General features: G+C 40.9%; 2 protein-coding genes across 2 annotated transcripts; one reads left to right on the top strand and one right to left on the bottom strand.

Moving 5' to 3' along the window:
* Window positions 1–1274: 1274 nt before the first annotated feature.
* LOC136123182 (basic proline-rich protein-like) lies at window positions 1275–3989 on the bottom strand. The gene is made up of 2 exons (XM_065877238.1): window positions 3920–3989; window positions 1275–2767 (listed from the first exon to the last, which is right to left on the bottom strand). Exons 1-2 carry the CDS (start codon window positions 3987–3989, stop codon window positions 1275–1277), a joined length of 1563 nt encoding a protein of 520 aa, XP_065733310.1.
* Window positions 1560–23852, top strand: LOC136123334 (RE1-silencing transcription factor-like). The gene is made up of 4 exons (XM_065877422.1): window positions 1560–1746; window positions 7438–8341; window positions 14610–14693; window positions 21901–23852. The coding sequence occupies exons 2-4, from the start codon at window positions 7447–7449 to the stop codon at window positions 23850–23852; spliced, it is 2931 nt and encodes a 976-aa protein (XP_065733494.1). The 5' UTR covers window positions 1560–1746; window positions 7438–7446.
* Window positions 23853–25670: the final 1818 nt, after the last annotated feature.

The following is a 25670-nucleotide window of genomic DNA, read 5'->3' as shown; positions in this document are numbered from 1 at the left end:
TTTTTACCGTTCCCTTCTGCATTTTTCTTTTTCTTTTGGGATCAATGAAGGTGAATACTTCTTGATTCATGGGGAGAGTTTGAATTTGATATTAAGTATCAAAACCTTTTGTGGTTAAGCACCATAGGACCTTCATTCCATTTTGCATCTGACATTGCATTAATTAATAACATTGTCAACAGTTAGGAAAAGAAGTCTACTGAGGAGTAGACCAGAGAGTCTGGAAGCTCTCTCATAAGAGAAAAAAGTGAAGGAACTTTAAAGAGAAGGAACTGGGGGAGCCTGAGAAGGAGGTAGGGAAGTCTCAGGTAGGTTTTTGAGCTTGCTGTTTTCACTGTGTATAATGTTCCTTCCCTTATTTTCTACCTGTTCAAATTCTCCCAGTGCTCAAGGCCAGATCAGATAATCATCTACTGTGACGTTTCTAGATCCTCTTAGTTAGAAACTATCTCCCTCTTCTAAACCCCCAAAGCACTTGCTGCTACTTCTTTTATAAAACTGATAGTCCAACTTATCTAGATCTGGGTAGTCAGGATCTCGAATGCCACACTAAGGGGTTTAAGGGAGCCATTCAATTTCTGAGGACAGCTGTTATTTAAGACATCTAAGGCATTTCTGGTACAAAAAGAAGGGAAGGGGGCATGAAACTACTCTCTCTCTTTCTCTCCCTCTCTCTCTAGCATATTACTATGTACCAGGTAGCATGCATGGGTTACCCCACTTTATAAACGTGGAAGCAGGTTACTCTCCAAAATTTGCTCGGGAAGCAGCCTCCATGTCCTCACCACCCTCTATACCTTCTGTAATCTGAGGGTAATTGCTACACTGAAATAGTGCTTTGAAGGCTCAGCAATGACCTTCCACGTCTAGGGACTTGTCCCCTCTGTCCTCATTCTCACAATTTTGAATCCACAACCTTCCTGAAACATTTTCTTTTCACAACTCACTGATTGCGTTTTTTTGGCTTACATTTTAAAATTTGGAAGGCATTTTTTACGTAGAAGCTTAAAATGAAGCTTAATTAGTTAAGAGTGGCGACTTGAAGAGATTCTTAAAGGTATTTTCAAGCACTTTAGACTTGAAAGGGAGGGTGACAAAGCTTATACATTTTTCTTTTAACAGTGCTGTTCTCATGCATGCACGCCAGGGCTGGGAGTTAACTTTTCTGTTTATGATGGAAATCAAGAAAGGGAGGCGGCCTCGCTTCTTTTTAGACCTAAGGGTCAGAGTTGGGGGTCTGAGGAGTTTAGGGTCAGCTATCCGTGGGCGCGCCCCTAGCACGGCTGGGGCCCAGAGCAACCTCCTTCATCCAGGGGCGGGGCGCGCCAGGCGGCCACACGCGGGGGCGGTGGAGAGGGCGTGTCCCGCGGGCGCGCGCGGGAGGCGGAGGGGGCGTGTCCCGGGGGTGGCGGCGGCGGCTGCGGCGGCGGCGGCGCCGCGAGCCGGGTGCGCGGCGCAGCCTTCTGTGCTGGAATGTGCGGCTCCCGAGAGCTCACGGCGCAGGAGCAGAGCAAGCGCCGCCGAGGTCCGGGGCCCCAGGCGGCGGCGGCTGGGACGGTAGGGCGAGAGCCGGAGGCCTGAACATTCTCTGCAGCCCCTCTCCTGGGTCTTCGCGGGCCTCGACTGCCCCAGCGTCCAACTTTTCCGCCCTCTCCCTCCCCTCCCCCGAAACTCCAGCAACAAAGAAAAGTAGTCCGAGAAGGAGCGGCGACGCGGGTCTTCGCCCCTCCTCGCCCAGGAAGACCGGTAAGCGTGGCGCGGTCTGGGAGACGGTTGGGTGGGGGCGGCGGGCCGGCCGGGCGGTCGTGGCGGCGGTGGCCGCGGGAGGGGGAGGGCGCGGAAGGACGCGGAGCGAGGCGCTGTCCAGGGCTGATTTGCAGATACTGTGGCTCCGGCGGTGGCGGCCGCGTCGGGCGGGGACTGGCGGCTGAACGGGATCGGGTTACACCGTCGCGGTCCGGGGGCTGGGCCGGGGGCGTTGGTGGGGAGCGGCGCGGCGCCGGGACCCCCTCCCCAGTTGAGGCCGGGCCGCCGCCTCCGCGCGGGCCCGGGCGTCCCTGGGAGTCTTGTCCTGAGGCCAGGAGCGGAGCTGCTTGGGGCCCTAGTTCTGAAACTTCCTCTCGTGCTCCTGCTCCGGGTCCCGCCGCAGCTCCTTGCCTGCCGGCGGTCCTCCCGCCCCCTCCCTCTGCGGCCTCTCCCTTTCGCCGGAAGGCGCCGTTGAGTGCGGCCGGGAGGGTTGAGTCAGCCTGGGGCTCGGGTGGTTCTGCCAATGGGGCTGGACAGCGATTTCTGCGATCGGGCCGCCCCGCCGCCGGGGCCCTCTGCGTGGGGCCACCTAGCCGCCGCCGTCGGCGGGGCCGGGGCGCGCGTCCCGCAGGGCGCCGTGGGGGTGTGAACCCGCAAACTTCCGGGGCGCGGGGATCCCCTCCGGCGCTCGGGGCCCGGCGCCTCGGGAGGGCGCTCGCGGCGGCTCCTCGGCCCCCTGCGGAGGGCGAGCCTGGGGCCGGCGAGCAGCCGGGACGGCGGCGACGCGGTAACTTTCCTCCCTCTTCCCGGACTCGGGCGCGCGGGCCAGGAGGGGGCAGCCTGGACTGGGGAAGACTTGACCTGGCCCAGCGGCACCCCGAGTTTGCCCGTCTTGCAGTCTTTAGTGTTGGGGAGCCCAGGGAAAGGTTCAGGACGAGTGTGGCGGCAACTGGTGTGTCAGTGGTGCAGTGAGCGGGCCGAGCCGAGAGGAAGCGAGAGCTCCCGAGTTTGCAAAGAGCTGCTTTGTGTTTGGTACGTATTTTGAGAAAATGGCCGAATGCCTATTTGAGTTAGGAATGCCGCCGCCGAGGCAGGCGCTGGTGGCAGCAGCACGTAGGAATTCGCGTAGCACGTTGGGCTTTCTGACTGTGCTTGGACAGTCTTCCCGACCAACGTTAAAATCCCTTTGGGGATGGTAGTTAGAGTTTGGGAAGAATTAGAAATTACCGAGTAGTCTGGTCTGTTAAACCCTTGGACAGCGTTTGTTTTGTGTGATGGCATTTGATTCCAACTTTTGTTGGTACCTATAACTCAACCGGTTTGTGTTTATGCACTTGGGTGAGACAGGATTACTTTTTGTATTTTGGGTTTAACATTTTTTTTTTTAGCCTTTGCCACCTATTTTGCTTTTTCTAATTTGCAGGAGAACACCTAATTTGAGAATTACACCTTTTAGATTGGAAAGTAGCATGGTTAAGACAGTTTATAAAAAAGCCCAACATGTTTTCAAGGTGATCTTGTTATGGCTCCGCCAGGCAAGTGGGCCAAGTCAAGCGCAGTGCAAGAAAGTTGCTGATTTGGAGATGAGTTGTCCAGTTATTTTATTAGGGGGTTTGAAAGTTTCTGTATTTTCATTTGTGTATTTTTGAATACACCAAACTTCCCTTTTTACAGGAAGAAAGGTCCATAACTTTTGTTTACTTTGAAACAGGTCATCAAAAAAAGAAACTAAGTGGTACTTTAATGGTACTAAGTACGTTTTCAGAGTACATTGGACCCTTGAACAACAAGAGTTTGAGCTGTATGGGTCCACTTATATGTGAATTTTTTTTTCAGGAAATATATTGGAAAGTTTCTTAGAGATTTGCAACATTTTGAAAAAATTTACAGATGATACACATAGCCTAGAAATCTCGAAAAAATTTAGAAAAAGGTACCTCATGAATGCCTAAAATATATGTAGATAATAGTGTATTTTATCATTTGCTACCATAAAATATATACAAATCTAATAAAAAGTTTAAATTTATCAAAAATTACACAAACACAGACCACCCATGGCACCACTCCAGTTCAGAGAAATGTAAACAAATGTAAAGATGCAGTAGTAACTCATTACTGCTTAATATTAACTGTAGTCCATACTGTAGTACTGTAATAATTTCATAGCTACCTCTTTTTGCTATTTTGGTGAGTGCAAGTGTTGCAGGTATCCACTCAAAACGTCTTGTGAGTCTAATCATTTCCGGGTGAGCAGTTGGTCTCTCCAGTAAATTGTGTTTGCAGTAAAAAAAAAAAAAAAAAGTCACCTCTCGTAGTTCCTGAGTGTTTTTTATCGTGTTTAGTGTGATACCAGAAACCTTGAATAACACCGTGGGACCCATATGAAGTGTTCTAGTGATGCTGGAAATGCTCCCAAGAAGTAAAGTCATGACATTAGAAGAAAAAGTTGAATTGCTTGATATGAACCATAAACTGAGTTCTGTAGTTTCTGACCCACCATTTCAAGATCAATGAGTCCAGTGTAAGGATTGTTGTAAAAAAAGAAAAGGAAATTTGGAAACTGTCTCTGCATTTTTGCCAGCAGACATGAAAGACTTGCACTTTTTGCAAAATGCCTTTCTATCTCATATTGAAAATGCATCTTTTATGTGGGTATAGTATTACTATAAGAAAGGCATACCTATAGAGTCTTAATATGATTCGAGGAAAAGAGAAGTTATATGACGACTTAAAGCAAAAGGAAGGTGCAGTTTCTAAATCTGGAGAATTTAATGCCAGCAGAGGATAGTTTGGTAATTTTAGAGAAAAATATCAAGATACCAGAACCGGCTTTGAGTTCCCAGATGCGGTGAACACAGTTATTGAAGAGAAAGGCTGTCTGCCTAAACCAGGTTTTTAACAGAGAAATGTGCCCTACTCTGGAAAAAATTGCCAAAAAGGTCATTCATTAGTAAGAAAGAGAAGTGAGCATCAGGATTTAAGGCTGATTGAAGACTAACATGTTTTGTGCGAATTGATTTTTTGATCAGGACTGCTCTTATCTATAAAGCTGCTAAGCCCACTATCCTTTTTTTTTTTTTTTTTTTTTTGGCCACGCCATACGGTTTGCATGATCTCAGTTCCCTGACTAGGGATTAAACCTGTGCCACGGCAGAAGCCTGGAATCCTAACCACTAGGCCGCCAGGGAACTCCTGAAGCCCACTATATACTTAAAGGGAAAAAAGATAAATACCAGTTGCTATTCTTTTGGTTGTACAACAAGAAAGTCTCGGCGATGAGAAAACTTTTCTGGATTGGTTCCATCAGTGCTTTGTCCCTGATCACGAAGTACTTTGCAGTAAGGGACTGCATTTTAAAGTTCTTTGGTATTGGACAATGCCCCTGGCCACCTAGAACCATGAGTTCAACATTGAAAGTGTCAAAGTGGTATACTTGTCCCCCAACACAACGTCTTTGAATGAAGCCTGTATCGAGGTGTTGTAAGGACCTTGAAGGCTCATTACTTGTGGTACTCTATGAAAGGATTGTCAATGCTATGAAAGACAACCCCGATAGAACATCATGAAAGTCTGGAAGGATCACATCATTGTGATAGAAAAAGCTGTGAAAGCCAGCAAGCCTAAAACAATAAATTCCTGCTGGAGAACACTGTCCAGATGTGCATGACTTCACAGGATTTACGACAGCCAATCAAGGAAGTCATGAGAGATTGTGGGTATGGCAAAAAGGTGCGGGGGGGGGGGGGGTGGCGGTGAAGGGCTTCAAGATACAGATCTTGGGAATATTCAAGAGCTAATAGACACCATACCAGAGGAATTAACGGAAGTCGATTTGGAGTTAAGTGTTTCTGAGCCGGTGCCAGATGATGAGGAAAAAGACATGGAAATAGCAGTACCAGAAAACAAATTGACATTAGACAGTCTGGCAGCAGGGTTCCTTTTGTTGAAGACTACTTTTGACTTCTTTTATGACTTGGACCCTTGTGTGATACAGACAATAAAACTAAAGCCAGTGGTTGAAGTAGGATTAGTACCCTATAGAAACATTTTTAGAGAAGTGGAAAAGCAAAAAAGTCAGACAGAAATTAAGATGTATTTCCCTCAGGTTACACAGAATGCCTGCCTCCTTCCACTTCCTCCACCTCTTCTGCCTCTGCACCTCTTTCTTCCTTCCCTTCCACTTCCTCTACCTCTTTCCACTCTGCCACTCCTGACTCAGCAAGACCAACCCCTCCTCTTCTGCGCCCTCCTCACCCTACTCAACTGAAGACAGAAAGATGAAGACCTTTATGATGATCCACTTCCACTTAATGAATAGTAAATAATCATGCCATTCAGTTAATAAACTTATCTGTTGGATATGTGTGTGTCTTGTGAAAATCTAGTAATCGTTTAACAAGAGCTGGGAGACATTGTGGCGTCATCGTCATTACCTAAGTATTTATTGTGTGCAAGACTTGTACAAAGGTATAAGATGATATTTAATATGAAGTTAATAATGTATTAGTTTTTCTACTGCTGTATAACTTTGCTTTTAAATACTTACATTAAAATACAGTATGCCTCTTATAATTTGAGAAAGCGTATCAGCCTATCATCACATGTATGCAGTTTTTTAAAACAAAACAGTATTTCCAATACTATATTATGAATATGCCTTATACTATATGCTTAAAAATTTTGTGATTAATTCATTTGCATATAGGCTAGGCTGCTGTGAAGCAGTCCTATTGATCACAATAGACTACCATAAAGCAATCATTGTTGCTGCTTCTTTATCAGTGCATTAATCGTTATACCTGTAAATAAGTATGAATTTCTTTTTCACATTATCTTTTCTCTTTTGATGCGTAATGTTAGTAATACGTGTAACATCTACAGTATTTTGCATCATATAATACAATATTGATAAAGATACTGACAAGCACAATTCATCTTGTACACTATTATATAATGCACATAACATGCAAAATATGTTTAACTGATTGTTAATGTTATCCATAAGGCTTCCGGTCAACAGTAGGCTATTGGTAGTCTAGTTTTTATGGAACCCAAAGTTACATGCAGATTTTTAACTGCACTGTGGGTTGGTGCCCCTAACCCTCTTGTTCAAGGGTCAACTGTAGTTTATTCTTTTGGAACTAGTTGAGTTCATATGAACTTCAATTCACTAACTATAGGCTTCTGCTTTTCAGGCTGTTTGTACTTAATAAATGCACAGGTAGCTTTTGGATTTTTCCCCTTTCTGATTCAGACCAGTAAACTTTTGAAGGGGGAATTGAGAGGACTGCAGTTTACTGTTCATATATGGAATTTAAAATAAAATTTTAATTAGCACTAAAAATGAAGGTTACTTATATTTTTCCACTAGAAAAAGTAAAAGTGCTTGAGGGAAGGCAAGCCAGTGGTAGACCTAGTTGATGGATGAGTTGTGTCGAACGCTTGATAGAATTTTTTGTAGGGGGTCATAGAAATTTTTTTGATGACTGCAGTAAAGAGAATTTGGAATTATAAAAATATTGTAAAGGCTTATTTTCAGTAGTTAATGAGGCTGATTGAGTTTAAAGATTATATGGGAAAATGTATTTTTTTAAGTTACGGAGAATTACAGTGATGCTGTGGTTTTAGACCAGTAAAAGTTGTGTTTAAAGTGGTGCTTTCGTGTTACTTGTTTTGTTTTGAATGCAGAACACCGTTATGGCCACCCAGGTAATGGGGCAGTCTTCCGGAGGAGGAGGTCTGTTCACCGGCAGCGGCACCATGGGCATGGCCTTGCCTAACGACATGTATGACTTGCCTGATCTCTCCAGAGCTGAACTGGCTGCGCCTCAGCTCATCATGTTGGCAAATGTGGCCTTAACTGGGGAAGTAAACGGCGGCTGCTGTGATTACCTGGTTGGCGAAGAAAGACAGATGGCAGAATTGATGCCTGTTGGGGATAACAACTTTTCAGATAGTGATGGAGAAGGACTTGAGGAGTCTCCTGAGGTCAAAGGCGAGCCCAGTGCGCTGGAAAACATGGAACTGGAGAGTTTGGAACTCAGTGTTGTGCAACCGCGGCCTGTGTTTGAGGTGTCAGCTGCCTCAGAACCGTACAGCGCAAATAAAGATCTTCCTCGGGAAACACCTGTAGCAGAGGACAAATGCAAGAACTTGAAGACCAAGCCGTTTCGCTGTAAACCATGCCAGTATGAAGCAGAATCTGAAGAACAGTTTGTGCATCACATCCGAGTTCATAGTGCCAAGAAATTTTTTGTGGAGGAAAGTGCAGAGAAGCAAGCCAAAGCCAGGGAATGCGGCTCTTCCACTGGGGAAGAGGGAGATTTCTCCAAGGGCCCCATCCGCTGTGACCGCTGCGGCTACAATACCAATCGCTATGATCACTATACTGCTCACCTGAAACACCACACCCGAGCCGGGGACAATGAGCGAGTCTACAAGTGCATCATTTGCACGTACACCACAGTAAGCGAATATCACTGGAGGAAACACTTGAGAAACCATTTTCCAAGGAAAGTATACACATGTGGAAAATGCAACTATTTTTCAGACAGAAAAAACAATTATGTTCAGCATGTTCGAACTCATACAGGTAAGAGGACCTTTCTTGTTTATAAGTGTACGCTACCCCCCAAATGAAACACTTTAAAAATGAAAAATTTCAAACATCTCAGAAGTAAAGAGAATGCCCCACTGCACCCATGGGTCCCCATCAGCTATACTGAAGAGTTATTAATATTTTGTCATATTTGACAATTCAATTTTTTAAATAACAGCTTTATTGAGATGTACTCCACTCCCACACAATTCATCCATTGAAAGTTAGAATGCATTGGTTTTAGTGTGTTCACAGAATTGTGCAGCCAACACCCCAGTCAATTTTAGGACATCTTCACCCCAAAAAGAAACCCCTCTCAGTGGTTGCTCCCCATTTCTCCCCAACACCCCTTAATTATTCACTTTTAAATTGACTTTCATTAAGGGGTCTTTTTTTTTTTTTTTTTTTTTGAGGTCCACGGGCCTCTCCCGCTGCGGAGCACAGGCTCTGGACGCACAGGCTCAGTGGCCATGGCTCACGGGCCCAGCCACTCTGCGGCATGTGGAATCCTCCCGGACCGGGGCATGAACCCACGTCCCCTGCATCGGCAGGCAGACTCCCAACCACTGCACCACCAGGGAAGCCCATGGGGCCTCATTTTTTAAAAGCAGTGTTTGTAACTACTGATAGTTACGTTAACATTTTCCTGATGTGAATTGGTACCTTTGAGGACTGATTACTGGTCTGAACAAAATGGTTAGGGTAACCTAGTACTCTACTCTGTATCAGAAGTGAAAAGGGGCTCTGGAATGCTGTTTGCATCAGATCCCTTTTGCAGTAGTTGTCACTCTGCAGGACTGAACCCCATGCTGAAGTGAGTCATACTGAGGAGAGGAATTGATGTTGCTTTGCTTAAGTGGTAGACATAAACAAGAAAACTTGCAGATGAAATTCCATTATAAGAAAGACCATGTGTAGCAAGATTCCTAAGCTCTAGTAGATGGCTTCTGTGTAATTTAAAGCTTTAAAATCTAGTTATGTAAAAGAATTTGCAATCTCTTTGGAATTTGTTATCATCTGTGATTGATTGTCTCCAGGCTTCAAAACCATTTTATTACAAAAGTAAAAAAGTACACACACTTCACAATTACATGGCATAGGAAATGAGAGTTACTTGGGAATTCTACACCATTAATCACGTAACAGTTTTAATTAAACAAACTGTTAGACTAAACTAACCTCACCTGCAATATCATAAAACAAATCCCAGATACCATATATTCTTTAGCCCTAAGTACTTTATGTCCTTTCACAGTTTTGTGAAAACCTTGGGGCCTAATTTAGAATCGGCCATAATCTGTAGAGCTTTCAGGTAGTAACTGTGACATATGGTAAAAGTGCATGACTTGTATGTGTACACCTTTATGACTTTTTTAAAATTGAGGTATTATTGACAGTGATGAAGTTTTACAAATATATATACTCATAGCCACCATGCAAGTCAGCATAAGGAATATTACCAGTGTTGGGACTTCCCTGGTGGTTCAGTGGTTAAAACTCTGTGCTCCCAATGCAGGGGGCCTGAGTTCGATCCCCGGTCAGGGAACTGGATCCTGCATGCCGTAGCTAAAAGATTCCCGCATGCCGCAACTAAGATCCAGTGCAGCCAACTGAATAAATAAATAAATATATTTTTAAAAAGTATTAAAAAAGAAAATATGACCAGTGTCTTTGTCTTATTAAATTTTGATTTTTTGGTGTCAGTTATATTTTGATACTTTCAAAATTGTTGAGTCACTGAACAGTTTAAAAATTTTCCCCAAAATCTAAAAATGTTTTCAATAATAAGTCTAAATTAGTTGATTTAAGAAATTTTTAGAATTAAAAAAAAAAGGAAAATAGAACTGGGAAAATTTCAGTTTTGTTGTATATTTTCAATTTTTTATGTATACTTTTTAAAAAATAGGATCTCTACTTTTTGCCATTTCTTAATTTTACAGTGGTTTCTTTTCACTTAATTACTGTCTAGGTGACTAATTTTAGTGGCTGTATTTTATATATGTCATCATTCATTACTTAACTTTTTCTCCACATTAAAGTTGCTATTTCCACAATAAGGTTATGACTTACATAGCTAACATTGGTTGTACATATTTCATTTTAGTGTTAAACTTATTTGGTCTTAATACATTTTTTACTTAAAAAATTTTTTTATTTATGTGTTTTTTAAATTAATTAAATGTTTTGGCTGCGTTGGGGCTTGGTTGCTGCACACGGGCTTTCTTTAGTCGCGGTGAGCGGGGGCTACTCTTCACTGTGGTGCGTGGGCTTCTCATTGCGGTGGCTTATCTTGTTGCGGAGCACAGGCTCTAGGTGCGTGGACTTCAGTAGTTGCAGCATGTGGGCTCAGTAGTTGTGGCTCACGGGCTCTAGAGCGCAGACTCAGTATTTGTGGCGCACGGGCTCAGTTGCTCCATGGCATATGGGATCTTCCTGGACCAGGGATCGAACCTGTATGCCCTGCATTGGCAGCCGGATTCTTAACCACTGCACCACCAGGGGAGTCCTGGTCTTAATACATTTTTTAAAAAAATATTTATTTTATTTTTGGCTGTGTTGGGTCTTAGTTGTGGCATGTGGGATCTTTCGTTGCAGTGTGTGGGCTTCTCTCTAGTTGTGGTGCAGGGGCTCCAGAGCGCGTGGTCTCTGCAGTTGTGGTACATGGGCTCCTTAGTTGGTGGGGCTCAGATTGCATGGGCTCTGCAGTTGTGGTACACGGGCTCATTAGTTGGTGGAGCTCAGGCTCAGTTGCCCAGTGGTATGTGGGATCTTAGTTCCCGGACCAGGGATCGAACCCACGTCCCCTGCGTTGGAAGGTGGATTCTTAACCACTGGAGCAGGAGGGAAGTCCCTGTCTTAATACTTTTAAAAAGCTTTTTCCCCCAGTATTACCTAATTTGTGGTTTTTTAAAAGAAAAAAATTTCAAAACAATTTGTTGGTGTATAAATAGAAGGATAGTATTTATTATGTAAATTCTGAGAGTATCAGTGGTATTAAATGCATGGGTCTGAAAATGGTATTTATGGAAAAATTAATTCATCTAGTGCTGAAGAGCAGAGGAGATAAGAAGCGATCATCAGCAGGAATCACTTGTTTCTTATTTCTCCCTTAGGTAGCCTACTTTTCAGGTTCACTTAGTGGGTGTCTTATGTTCCTGTATTGAGTGCTCAGTGTTAGGTGCTTTCTTCTACTCTCTGCTAATCTTCAGAACAATTTACTGAGGAAGACAGTGTTTACTGAGGGAGAACTTCAGGCTTGATAGCCTAAAGTGATGTGCCCATGGTCACATACAACTAAGATTCAAACTTCTGAATCTCATTTTGTAGGTAATCATCATGGTAGGGGGCTGAGGATTTCCATTTGAGCCTTCAATCAAAAGAGTTTTCATTTTGTGGTTTTGATATCTAACCAGTTCACAAATTTTACTTTAGTGCATTCATTTTTTTCTTAATGTATTTATTTATTTATATTTTGGCTGCATTGGGTGTTCGTTGCTGTGTGCTGGCTTTCTCTAGTTGCAGCGAGTGGGGGCTACTCTTTGTTGTGGTGTGTGGGCTTCGCATTGTGGAGCACGGGCTCTAGTCGCGCGGGCTTCAGTAGTTGTGGTTCTCGGGCTCTAGAGCGCAGGCTCAGCAGTTATGCACGGGCTTAGTTGCTCCGCTGCATGTGGGATCTTCCTGGACCAGGACTCAAACCTGTGTCCCCTGCATTGGCAGGTGGATTCTTAACCACTGCGTCACCAGGGAAGTCCTCACAAATTCTACTTTAAAAGATGATGTTTTTGCCTATATGTGTGACTGAAAAATTACTAGCGCTTCTAGAGTATTTATGCCTATTTTGGTGAGTTGCACAGGCAGAAGCAATTTATTTCGTTATGAAGAATTTAAAAGTAAATTATCCTTAGTTGATCCTTCATGTTAATCTGTAAGGGTATCAAATTTTTCTTCTGTTAACTTTTTTTGGTAACAGCTTGACTGATACACAATTGATGTACCATACAATTCAATGTAGATTGGCCTGTTCTGAACATTTCATATCAATGGAATCATATAATATGTGGCCCTCAGTGGCTACCTTCTTTCACTTAGTATAATGTCTTCAAGGTTCATCCATGTCCTATGTACAGTACTTGTTTTCCTTTTACTGCCAAATAATACTCTCTTGTATGGATAAGCAACATTTTGTTTATCTGTTCATCAGTTAATGGATTTTTGGATTATTTCCACTTTTTGGATATTATGAGTAATGTTGCTGTGACCATTCTTATACAAGTTTTTGTGTAGACATACGTTTTTATTTCTCTTGGGTAAATATACACCTAGGAGTGGAATTGCTAGGCCATATAGTAATTGTGTTTAATCATTTGAGGGACTGGCAAACTGTTTTCCAGAGTGGCTGCACTGTTTTACAGTCTCACAAGCACTGTATCAGGGTTCCAAATTCTCCACAACCTAACAAATAAATGTTAACATCTGTTACTTTTGATTATAGCCATGTTGGTGGGTGTGAAATCTTCATCTCACTGCGGTTTTGTTTTAATTTCTCTCGTGGCTAATGATACTATGCATCTTTTCATGTGATTATTGGCCAATTGTGTATCTTTTTTACAAAAATACATTCAACTTTTTTTTTTTTTTTTTTTCCGGTATGTGGGCCTCTCCCGTTGCGGAGCACAGGCTCCGGACACGCAGGCTCAGCGGCCATGGCTCACAGGCCCAGCCGCTCCGCGGCATGTGGGATCTTCCCAGACTGGGGCATGAACCCGTGTCCCCTGCATCAGCAGGCGGACTCTCAACCACTGTGCCACCAGGGAAAGCCCACATTCAACATTTTTTAAGCTATCTTAAAATTCATCCAGGCTAAAGTAGGCATTCTGTTACCATGAGCTATTTATGTCTAATCTATAGTACCAGCTAATAACAGCTGAACAGTTATTAGGAACACATTTCACACTTATCACCACATTCTTTTTATTTTTCACTCTGTCTATTCCTTTCCTTGTCTCATGTTATTAAATACATCTGTTACTGTAATGTATAATATAGACAAAATAATAACTGGTGTTTATGTGCCAGGCACAGGGGTTGAATGCTCTACAGGTATTATCTTAAATTCTCACAATTCTAGAAAATGAAGGTAGTGTTACTGTTATAGATGAGGAGGCTTGCCTGAAGTCATACTTATTATCTTGTGGCCAAAAAATAGACAAAAACAAATTGTCAAGGTGTTTTTTTCAGTATATTTTGTGGTTGACAACCCGTGTCCCAAAAACACACATGTTCTGCCTTTGAATCTTAAATTCTTTAGTAGTAAATCACTGGTCTGTTGTTGTCAGCTGGTCGCTGTCCCTGTGGCTTTATGAGTATAATTTAAAACTGACCTGAGTCTGGGACTTCCCTGGTGGCGCAGTGGTTAAGAATCCACCTGCCAATACAAGGGACATGGGTATGAGCCCTGGTCCAGGAAGATCCCACATGCCGCAGAGCAACTAAGCCCGTGCGCCACAACTACTGAGCCTGTGTGCTAGAGCCCGTGCGCCACGACTACTGAAGCCCGCGTGCCTAGAGCCAGTGCTCCGCAACAAGAGAAGCCACCGTAATGAGAAGCCTGTGCACCACAACAAAGAGTAGTAGCTCCTGCTCGCCGCAACTAGAGAAAGCCGCACGCAGCAATGAAGACCCAACGCAGCCAAAAAATACATAAATTTAAAAAAGAAAAAAAACAGCTGACCTGAGTCTTCTATAAAACTTCTAATTATCACTTGAAATTTTTAGCTTAAAACAATAGCCTCCCCATTCAAAAATGTTATTGCTTTAAGCTAACAATTTAAAATGGTAGATTTATCATTTACAAGGATCCAAAAAATTACCCAAGCCATAGCATCAGAAAATTTGGGTACATGGTTTTTTTAAGGATAATTCTGATTTTCAGAAGTTGATTGATACCTGATCAAGATAATTTTTCAGTTCTTAATATTTGCTATTACACATGTAGCATTACTGTGAAAATTAAAAGGGTGGTAATTCAGAAAGCCAATGATACTTTTTCTTCAGCAAAGCAGAAATAATGTAGTTATGTGTATTCTGAATTAAATCATTTACTGTTTCAATAAATGATAAAAACTGGCCATTTTGCCAATAATAGGGAGAAAAAATTCTTGGTAAAAAGTTTTTGCTCAGTATTGAATAATGTATGTATTGTTAGTGAGAATTGTATTTGCCTTATTTTATTATTTGAACATTAATCATTATATTTTTGTAGGAGAACGTCCGTATAAATGTGAGCTTTGTCCTTATTCAAGTTCTCAGAAAACTCATCTAACCAGACATATGCGTACTCATTCAGGTTGGTAAGAAATCGGAATTTTTCTGTCATTTTTAATAAACTACCATTATAAGGAAGTTCTTCTAGACCTGGAACTGGGTCATTATTATGATTTATTTTTAATATAATTTGGATATTTATATACTTTTAATAATTTCAGTGTGTGGCTGCTGGGTTCCAGGGATTCCTACTTAGCTGCTTTCCTGAAATTTGGATTTGTGCTCTTGAGAGTTGATAAGGTTTCTGAGGATTGATTAACAAAAGCCAAACTTTAAGGAATGATTGATAATCCAGGATCCCAATTTATTAACCTATAATAAATAAAATACAGGACTATAACAAGTGAGAGATTTATCCACTCTAGAACTGAAATAATCATTGTCACCATCCAGAATTGGTCCCTATTATGAAGGTATATAGATGGCAAAGTTAAAAAGCCAATATTAGCATAGGTGGTCTTGAATGGATAATTATTTCATTTTGGCCACACTGACCCTTGGGTGGTCCTAGAGATATTGACATGATCCACAACTTCCTTTCCTTTTCTCAGTAGATATGTTACCATTTCATCTTGCATGAAATATTTCGTACTGGAGGAAATACATCCAGTTTGTATTTGCCTTTGTAATATTTTTGTAGGTATCACTGGATATTTCCCCCATCCTGCTAACATAGGAATTCATTTCCCATTGTGAGCACAGTGAATGTTTGTTAAAGGGAATTGACATCTTACTAAGTTTTTTCACAGACTACTCTTTTTTTTTTTTAACATCTTTATTGGAGTGTAATTGCTCTACAACAGTGTGTTAGTTTCTGCTTTATAACAAAGTGAGTCAGCCATACATATACATATATCCCCATATCTCCTCCGTTATATCCCCATATCTCCTCCGTCTTGTGTCTCCCTCCCACCCTCCCTATCCCACCCCTCTAGGTGGTCACAAAGCACTGAGTTGATTTCCCTATGCTATGTGGCTGCTTCCCACTAGCTATTGATTTTACATTTGGTAGTCTATATATGAACATGCCACTCTCTCACTTCGTCTCAGCTTACCCTTCCCCCTCCCCATGTCCTCAAGTCCATTCTCTATGTCTGCATCTTTATTCCTGTCCTGCCCCTAGGTTCTTCAGAACTTTTTTTTTTTTTAGATTCCATATATATGTGTTAGCATACGGTATTTGTTATTCTCTTTCTGACTTACTTCACTCTGTATGACAGACTGTAGGTCCATCCACCTCACTACAAATAACTCAATTTCATTTCTTTTCTGTGGCTGAATAATATTCCATTGTATATATGTGCCACATCTTCTCTATCCATTCATCTGTCGATAGACACTTAGGTTGCTTCCATGTCCTGTCTGTTGTAAATAGAGCTGCAGTGAACATTGTGGTACATGACTCTTTTTGAATTATGGTTTTCTCATGGTATATTCCCGGTAGTGGGATTGCTGGGTCGTATGGTAGTTTTATTTTTAGTTTTTTTCTTTAACTTTTTAAAAAAAATTTATTTGTTTTATTTATTTATTTTTGGCTGCATTGGGTCTTTGTTACTGCGTGTGGGCTTTCTCTAGTTGCGGTGAGCAGGGGTTACTCTTTGTTGCGGTGAGCAGGCTTCTCATTGCAGTGGCTTCTCTTGTTGTGGAGCATGGGCTCTAGGCACACGGGCTTCAGTAGTTGTGGCTTGTGGGCTTTAGAGCGCAGGCTCAGTAGTTCTGAAGCACACACTTAGTTGCTCTGCGGCATGTGGGATCTTCCTGGACCAGGACTCGAACCCTTGTCCCCTGCATTGGCAGGCAGATTCTTAACCACTGCACCACCACGGAAGCCCTATTTTTAGTTTTTTAAGGAATCTCCATACTGTTCTCCGTAGTGGCTGTATCAATTTACATTCCCACCAACAGTGCAAGAGGGTTCCATTTTCTCCACACCCTCTCCAGCATTTATCCTTTGTAGATTTTTTGATGATGGCCATTCTGTGAGGTGATACCAAATTGTAGTTTTGATTTGCATTTCTCTAATGATTACTGATGTTGAGCATCCTTTCATGTGTTTGTTGGTGATCTGTATATCTTCTTTGGAGAAATGTCTGTTTAGGTCTTCTGTCCATTTTTGGTTTGGGGTGTTTGTTTTTTTGATGTTGAGCTGTATGAGCTGCTTGTAAATTTTGGAGATTAATCCTTTGTCAGTTGCTTCGTTTGCAAATATTTTCTCCCATTCTGAGGGTTGTCTTTTCATCTTGTTTATGGTTTCCTTTGCTATGCAAAAGCTTTTAAGTTTCATTAGGTCCCATTTGTTTATTTTTGTTTTTATTTCCATTTCTCTAGGAGGTGGGTCAAAAAGGATCTTGCTGTGATTTATGTCATAGGGCATCCTGCCTGTTTTCCTATAAGAGTTTTATAGTGTCTGGTCTTACGTTTAGGTTTTTAATCCATTTTGAGTTTATTTTTGAGTATGGTGTTAGGGAGTGTTCTAATTTCATTCTTTTACATGTAGCTGTCAGTTTTCCCAGCACCTCTTATTGAAGGGGCTGTCTTTTCTTCATTGTATATTCTTGCCTCTTTTATCAAAAATAAGGTAACCGCATGTGCTTGGGTTTATCTCTGGGCTTTCTATCCTGTTGCATTGATCTATATTTCTGTTTTTGTGCCAGTACCATACTATCTTGATTACTGTAGCTTTGTAGTATAGTCTGAAGTCAGGGAGCCTGATTCCTCCAGCTGTGTTTTTCTTTCTCAAGATTGCTTTGGCTATTCAGGGTCTTTTGTGTTTCCATACAAATTGTGAAATTTTTTGTTCTAGTTCTGTGAAAAATGCCAGTGGTAGTTTGATAGGGATTGCATTGAATCTGTAGATTGCTTTGGGTAGTATAGTCATTTTCACAGTGTTGATTCTTACAATCCAAGAACATGGTATATCTCTCCATCTGTTTGTATCCTCTTTAATTTCTTTCATCAGTGTCTTATAGTTTTGTGCATACAGGTCTTTTGTCTCCTTAGGCAGGTTTATTCCTAGGTATTATTTTTTTGTTGTTGCAATGGTAAATGGAGTGTTTCCTTCATTTCTCTTTCAGATTTTTCATCATTAGTGTATAGGAATGCCAGAGATTTCTGTGCATTAATTTTGTATCCTGCTACTTTACTAAATTCGTTGATTAGCTCTAGTAGTTTTCTGGTAGCATCTTTAGGATTCTCTATGTATAGTATCATGTCATCTGCAAACAATAACAGCTTTACTTCTTCTTTTCCAATTTGGATTCCTTTTATTTCTTTTTCTTCTCTGATTGCTGTGGCTGAAACTTCCAAAACTATGTTGAATAAGAGTGGTGAGAGTGGGCAACCTTGTCTTGTTCCTGATGTTAGAGGAAATGGTTTCATTTTTTCACCATTGAGAATGATGTTGGCTGTGGGTTTGTCATATATAGCCTTTATTATGTTGAGGTAAGTTCCCTCTGTGCCTACTTTCTGGAGGGTTTTTATCATAAATGGGTGTTGAATTTTGTCGAAAGGTTTTTCTGCATCTATTGAGATGATCATATGGTTTTTCTCCTTCAGTTTGTTAATATAGTGTATCACATTGATTAATTTGGGTATATTGAAGAATCCTTGCATTCCTGGGATAAACTCCACTTGATCATGGTGTATGATCATATGGTTTTTCTCCTTCAGTTTGTTAATATAGTGTATCACATTGATTAATTTGGGTATGTTGAAGAATCCTTGCATTCCTGGGATAAACTCCACTTGATCATGGTGTATGATCCTTTTAATATGCTGTTGGATTCTGTTTGCTAGTATTTTGTTGAGGATTTTTGCAACTCTGTTCATCAGTGCTATTGTCACATAGTTTTCTTTCTTTTTGACATCTTTGTCTGGTTTTGGTATCAGGGTGATGGTGCCCTTGTAGAATGAGTTTGGGAGTGTTCCTCCCTCTGCTATATTTTGGAAGGGTTTGAGAAGGATAGGTGTTAGGTCTTCTCTAAATGTTTGACACAATTTGCCTGTGAAGCCATCTGGTCCTGGGCTTTGTTTGTTGGAAGATTTTTAATCCCAGTCTCAATTTCAGTGCTTGTGATTGGTCTGTTTCTATTTTTTATTTCTTCCTGGTTCAGTCTCGGAAGGTTGTGCTTTTCTAAGAATTTGTCTGTTTCTTCCAGATGGTCCATTTTATTGGCATAGAGTTGCTTGTAGTAATCTCTCATGATCCTTTGTATTTCTGCAGTGTCAGTTGTTACTTCTTTTTCATTTCTAATTCTATTGATTTGATTCTTTTCCCTTTTTTTCTTGATGAGTCTGGCTAATGGTTTATCATTTATCTTCTTAGGACTACTCCTTTTAAGATTAAAAAAATATTTTCTTAAGCAAAAATTATTTTCCTCTCACCAAATACTTGATGGTTACTATGGAGGCACTTCTTTTTTTTTTGGCTGCACATCTCTCAGGATCTTAGTTCCCCGACCAGGGATTGAACCTGTACCCCCTGCAGTGGAAGCGCAGAGTCCTAACTGCTGGACCACCAGGGAATTCCGTGGAGGCTCTATTTAATAGCTGGGTCATTTGACACATTTTATGGTTTGAGAGTCTTTTTATGAATTTTAGTTTTTTTTTTTTTTGGCCACTCCAGGCAGCATGTAAGATCTTAGTTCCTCCACCAGTGATCAAACCCGTGCCCCTTGCATTGGAAGCTCAGAGTCTTAACCACTGGACTGCCTTGGAAGTCCCTAGAATAATTTTTTAATAATTTTAATTAAGGTTTAATTTACACATACGAAAATGCACGCATCTTAGGTATACGGGGCAGTGACTTTATGTTTTCTCTTGTTTGACTACACCATCTAGGTGGAGACATGAAATGTTTTACCACCTTCAGAAAAGTTCCCTCCTTACCCTTTCTAGTCAGTACTCCCATAGTCCCTCCTCAACTGATACTCTGACTTATGTTAAAAAATGTAACATCTTTCTGTAAAATATTTTTGAGACAGATTTCATGCTGTATTTTCAGAACTCTAAATTTATTGCTGAGTAGTATGCCCGTTACTCACTAATTAAAATTTCCCTTGTTACTCTTTCTGGGCTCTTCTTGATAAGCATGTGTAAAGCTTATAAAACTCCCTTTTTGAATTTGCCTTACATCTGTAAATTCATTTGGGAAGAATTAAACAGACATCTGACATTTATAAAGATGAAAAGCAGGTAAATTTTACCAGAACTGGAAAAGGGAATTAAGTTAAAACTGTTGGTACAGGGCAAAAGAATTTTCATTCAGCTAGGTATTAATAAGCTAAACTTGATGAATTGATTTTCCAATACAAGAAAGATTTGATGGCAATAAAGCAAAAATGGGGGTGGGGTGAATAAATCAAATAAATGATGTCACAGTTTTATACAGACTCCTAGGAACTCCCATTCTCTGACCGTTTCACAGGTGGGGGCTTGCATCTTGTTTGATGCTGGCTGTGAAAATACTCTCATTCATTAGGGCTTATAAAATGATGACATTTTCTTTATAATTCTTTTAAGAGAACAACTATTTTTGTGAAGAGATAAACTCCATTTATCAGCTGTTTGTTTACTCAAAAGTAGGATTTATGTACTAAGGCAGGATAGGCACATGAAATCTTCCCTTTTGTTTACCTATTCTAAAACTTACCAGTTCATTCCAAAAGTGATGACTTACAGGTAATGTGTATTGACTGCTTGGCTATCTGTGCTTTGCTAAGAGCTCTATGTGGATTAGATTACTTATAGTTCACAACACTTAAGAATACTTTACAGATGAGGAAATTGAGCCTTAGAGAGTTTTCAGTACCTTGCTCAAGACTTCACAGTAAGTTGCAGAGCCCATATTTGATCTCCGCACGTATTTTTACTGTAGGACAAGTTCTTAACCATTATGTCACATACCTTTTCCCCATTCTGTGTCTATATATGTTAAGTAAATGTCTCCATTCAAGTCATTCAATGGAGAGGACAAGATAGGGTGAAGTATAGAGTAATGTAGCATATTGTTAGAAACCTCTATTTACGAATCTGTTAGTGGACTAATATGGAAAAGAGTTGTCCAGTTAGCTGCATTTACAATCTGACATGGGTGGGTAAGTTTTTGTTTTGTGATCGAGTATTCTATCATCAGACATTTTTTAATCATGTAAAACTCACCATCTACATGGTTTTACTTCATGTCTGAGTAGTTTTGCTTTATGAAAAAATTAAATAAGATTTGATGTAAATTTGAGAATGTTTGAGAGATGAATTTTCATAAATGTCAATTTCCATTTTTCTGCTATGCATTCCATTGGACCAGTGGGGTATGGATACCATTTGGTAATATTTGCTAGAGTGTGATCTAGATGGGTATGTATTCAGATAGAATGAATTAATCTTAATGCCTTTAATTTGGGGGTTGGGGGTGGGCTTCTAGTCTTGTATGTACGTGTGATTACTTTCTTTGCTAATTTTATATACCATATATATTTGTATGCCCCTTTTCATTTACCTAGTTTCTTTGCCCATTCTTTAGAAGAAGGTGGGAGAAAATCAAGAAAAGATTTCTGACTTGTTATATTTTTGCAGCAGAATAGAAACTCCAGCAGTGAAAAAGTTTGCTAAGTGAAACTTGACTCAGCTCTTGCCACGATGCACAAAAGGGTTAAATTTAAAGAAAAATCCTTTTGCTCCCTGAAGCCAAAGCATTCTTTTAAAACTTTCACACGGAAGGTCTGGGAGTGTAGCCTAGAGTGTATAATATTTCTTTTGAAGTCTCAAGGTTTATCTGAACTGTATGGGATTTTTATGTTCTATTCCATTATACATTTGTTTTAACGAAACATAAAAACTTTAAAATTATCTTATCTCTTTGAGTGCCTTTGCCCCAAAATTAACATCAAGAGCCCAAGTCACTTTTCCAGTAATTGTGTATTTCTTGATGAATCTGTGTCCTTTATTAGTGCTCGAGAGCCCTAGCTTGATGAACTTTTTTGAAGATGGTGATTAACTGATATAATTATTCTCCCATTTGTTATGAGAATCAATGTCAAGAGATACAGGAAGGATATACAAATAAATATGGTAAATGTAATTTGCATGATAAAGTCTTCAAGAAATAGTTTTGGTGGTTTTTTGTTTGTTTGCTTTTTTACATATATCCAATTCCTTGTAAGTATGCTTGAGTAAATCTTGAATTCATTTCTTAATGTATGCCTTCTGCAACGTCTCTTGTTTACCTTCAGGTGAGAAGCCATTTAAGTGTGACCAGTGCAGTTATGTGGCCTCTAATCAACATGAAGTAACCCGTCACGCAAGACAGGTTCACAATGGGCCTAAACCTCTTAACTGCCCGCACTGTGACTACAAAACAGCAGATAGAAGTAACTTCAAAAAACACGTGGAGCTACATGTTAATCCACGGCAGTTCAACTGCCCTGTATGCGACTACGCAGCTTCCAAGAAGTGTAATCTGCAGTATCATTTCAAATCTAAGCATCCTACTTGTCCTAATAAGACCATGGATGTCTCAAAAGTGAAGCTAAAGAAAACCAAAAAGCGGGAGGCTGACTTGCCTGATAACAAAATCACCAATGAGAAGACAGAAACAGAGCAGACCAAAATGAAGGGGGATGTGACTGGGAAGAAGAACGAGAGGTCTGTAAAAGTGGAGAAAAAAGATAATGTTCCAAAAGAGAAAAAGCCTTGTAGTAATGCCTCAAGCCAAGTGACTACCAGAACTCGCAAGTCGGCACTGGAAGCTAAAGAGATGGATGTGCACCCGGGAAATAATGCAGAAAAAAGCTGTAAAAGCAAGAAAAGCAAAAGGAAGACAGAAGCTGAAGCCCGTTCCTTACAAGAACCTGTGAATGATGAGGAACCTGTGACAAAAAAGAAAAAGAAGGCAGAAAGCAAATCCAGAAATAGTCAGGAAGTGCCGAAGGGTGACAGCAAAGTAGAGGAGAATAAAAAGCAAAGTAGTTGCATGAAAAACAGTGCAAAGAAGAAAACTCTGAGAAGTAAATCATGTAAAAAAAGCGGCAAGCCTGCTCAGAGGAGGCCCACTCAGATAGAGCCTCCTCCTCCCTTGGAGTCTGCTGAGGGGGGGCCTGTTCAGACGGAGCCTCCTCCCGCCGCCCCCCCATCTCCTCCCCCTCCCCTTGCCCCCGAGCGGCATGCTGAGGTCGAGGTTGTTCAGGCGGAGCCGCCGCCTCCTCCTCCCCCTCCCCCCCCATCTCCTCCTCCACCTCTTCCCCCCGGGGGGCATGCTGAGGTCGAGGTTGTTGAGACAGGGCCTGTTCATGCGGAGCCTCCTCCTCCCGTGGAGCCGATCCCCAAAAGGTCTCCTCACAAAGATAATGGCAAGGAAAAGTCCAACATGCAGAGTGAAATGGCGCAGAAGGAGCAAGTCCTTATTGAAGTTGGCTTAGTGCCTGTTAAAGACAGGCAGCTTCTAAAGGAAAGTGCCGGTGCACAGGATCTCTTACCACCATCACCACCTCTGCCAAAGGAAGACTTAAAAGAGGAAGAGTCAGAAGACCAAAAATTAGTCCCTGCAGGCGAAGGACATAAAGAGGCTCCTCTTCAAAAAGTGGAAGCAGAAGAGGCAGATAAGAGTCTAGCTGGTCTTGCTGCTGTTACCAAGGCATCTGCCAGTATTTCATTCTCTGAACAAAACTTGAATATGCCAGAGGGTGAAACTTCAGATGGTAAACATCAGGCTGACGCTATGCTTTGTGAAATGAAGATGGACGCTGATGAGAAGAAAACAGAGAATCCCCCCGGCAGAGACTCGGCGGTTGAAGAACCAGCTTCACCGCCACTTCTTCCTCTACCGCTAGAAAAATGTGAAGCAGTGTCCACAGCTACTGTGGCATCACCTCCTGTCACCGTGGCAGTAAATGAGTCTCAGGAAATGGATGAAGACGAAGGCATCCACAGTCATGATGGAAGTGACCTAAGTGACAACATGTCAGAGGATAGTGATGACTCTGGATTGAATGGGGCTCGGCCGGTTCCACAAGAGACTAGTAGAAAAAATGGAAAGGAAGCCTTGGCAGTCAAAGTGGCCGAGGGAGATTTTGTTTGTATCTTCTGTGATCGTTCTTTTAGAAAGGAAAAAGATTACAGCAAACACCTCAATCGCCATTTGGTTAATGTATACTTCCTTGAAGAGGCAGCTCAAGGGCAGGAGTAAATAAACTTTGGGCAAGGCTTCAGTTCTTAGTTTGTAAGGTCTGTGACATTTTGTATTCATTTGTAGTAGTAGACAGCCTTTTGTTTTTAAAAAATTGCTTTAATTAGTATCCAGTCTTGATTTTTAAGTGGCATTCTTTTCCTTAGGAATCCGTGTACCTAATGATGTACACATTTTAGCAAAGCCAAGGGAGTTAGTGTAATAAACCAGCAGACATCTAAATCTGTTAGCTTTTGCTTTTAATTGAACCCAGAAGGCTAAGGTGGTATTAGAGCATTCTATCGATTTGTTCAGCTATAACTTGTGAGTTTTTTCCTCATGTCTATCTTCCTGTTTCACGTTAGTTTATTCTTCGTTCCTTGTTTAGCTCTGTAAAAATTAGCATACTTAAATAGCAAATTACTTGAAGAATTTGCCTGCTTTATATAAAGTTAGCACTTTAAAATTGTTTTAGAGATGAGAAGAGACATTTAAATTGAAGAGAAATTCTCCCAACAATGGACGTTATATCAGTCCAGGTATTTACTTCCTGAGTTTTGATCAGTATATGTGTTTTGTGTATGTCAATCGTCATAAAAAGTGGTTTTGGTGGTTTTTTTTTTTTTCGGTGCTTTAATGCCTTAAGATGTTGCACATTGTTGTTTTTAACCTATGCAGTTAAATTTTTTCTAGAAATAGCATTTGTGTTGTAACACTTTATATATGCATGTTTATTTTGACCTCTTTGGAGGGATGCTTAAGTCTTGTTTGCAAAAGAGTTTTCTTTTCCCCTGCTGCAATTGTCTTTTTTGCAGAATATTAGTCTGTTCAAATTTGTGAGCAAATGAAAGATGCCGATTCAGTCCATTGATTTTGATTTTAACATCTTATATCTGTGCCAGAATCTGTATTTCATATAAGTTATTTATTTTAAATTGATGTGGTGAATCACAGCTCACAGTTTGAACTTTACAATAAATAAACCACTAGGCTCCATACTGAATGGATTTTTATCTCAAGTACCAACCGTAAGTAAACTTTTGGCCTGTTTTAGTAGATTTACTTCCTAAATGTATGGTGTTAAATCATATCTTAGAGGAAAACCTCTTCTCATAGATGGTTGGTGTTTTTATGGCTACTCGCTGAATAAAGAATTGTAATTTTTATCTGGAAGCTGCAAATCTGGAATTAGGAGGCATAGTTACTCCTTCAAGTTATACAGGATTATCAGTTTGTGAGATTCCAAAGCCATAGCAATTATGTGGAAAACCTAGGATGAGAAAGGGTAGTATGAGTGCTGGTAGACCAGCTGCTACTTCCTGTGAATTCAATGAAAAAGGCCTGGTGAAAGTTAAGTTCAGTCCAGATTAAAAAATCATACTTTCTCAGGGATGTCCTGGCTGTTCCCGGGACAGCCTTTTTCTACAGGTGAGGCCTCAAATGAATAGAAGCTATTCTGGTGTTCCTACAGGACCACTTTGTATGGAAAAGAGTATGTACCCCATATTTGTTAGTAGGTTCTTTGGCCAGTCACCAAAGAATATGAAAGGCTCTAACATAGGTTTTTTTCCTTGCTGATAAGTTATTCATTACAGTAAAATAAAATATGATCCCAGTAGGGAACTTTGATTCCGATCCTCCCATGTTCTATTCTGAAGTAACCACTTTATATTTCATTTATTTTCTTTTGTCTGGTGATCTCTGAGGCAGGTTTCAGAGTTTGGCAATACAACATGAAAGATTAGGGAAAAAGTGTGGGTAGAAAACTTATTAACCTGAGAGTGAAATTTAAGGTAAAAGACATTTGAACCTTGGAATTGGCTGGGAGGCCAAAGATTT

This window comes from Phocoena phocoena, chromosome 5, assembly GCF_963924675.1.
Source record: "Phocoena phocoena chromosome 5, mPhoPho1.1, whole genome shotgun sequence".
NCBI lineage: Eukaryota > Metazoa > Chordata > Mammalia > Artiodactyla > Phocoenidae > Phocoena > Phocoena phocoena.
The sequence above is the reverse complement of the archived record's forward strand: the minus strand, read 5'-3'. Positions and strand labels throughout refer to the sequence as shown.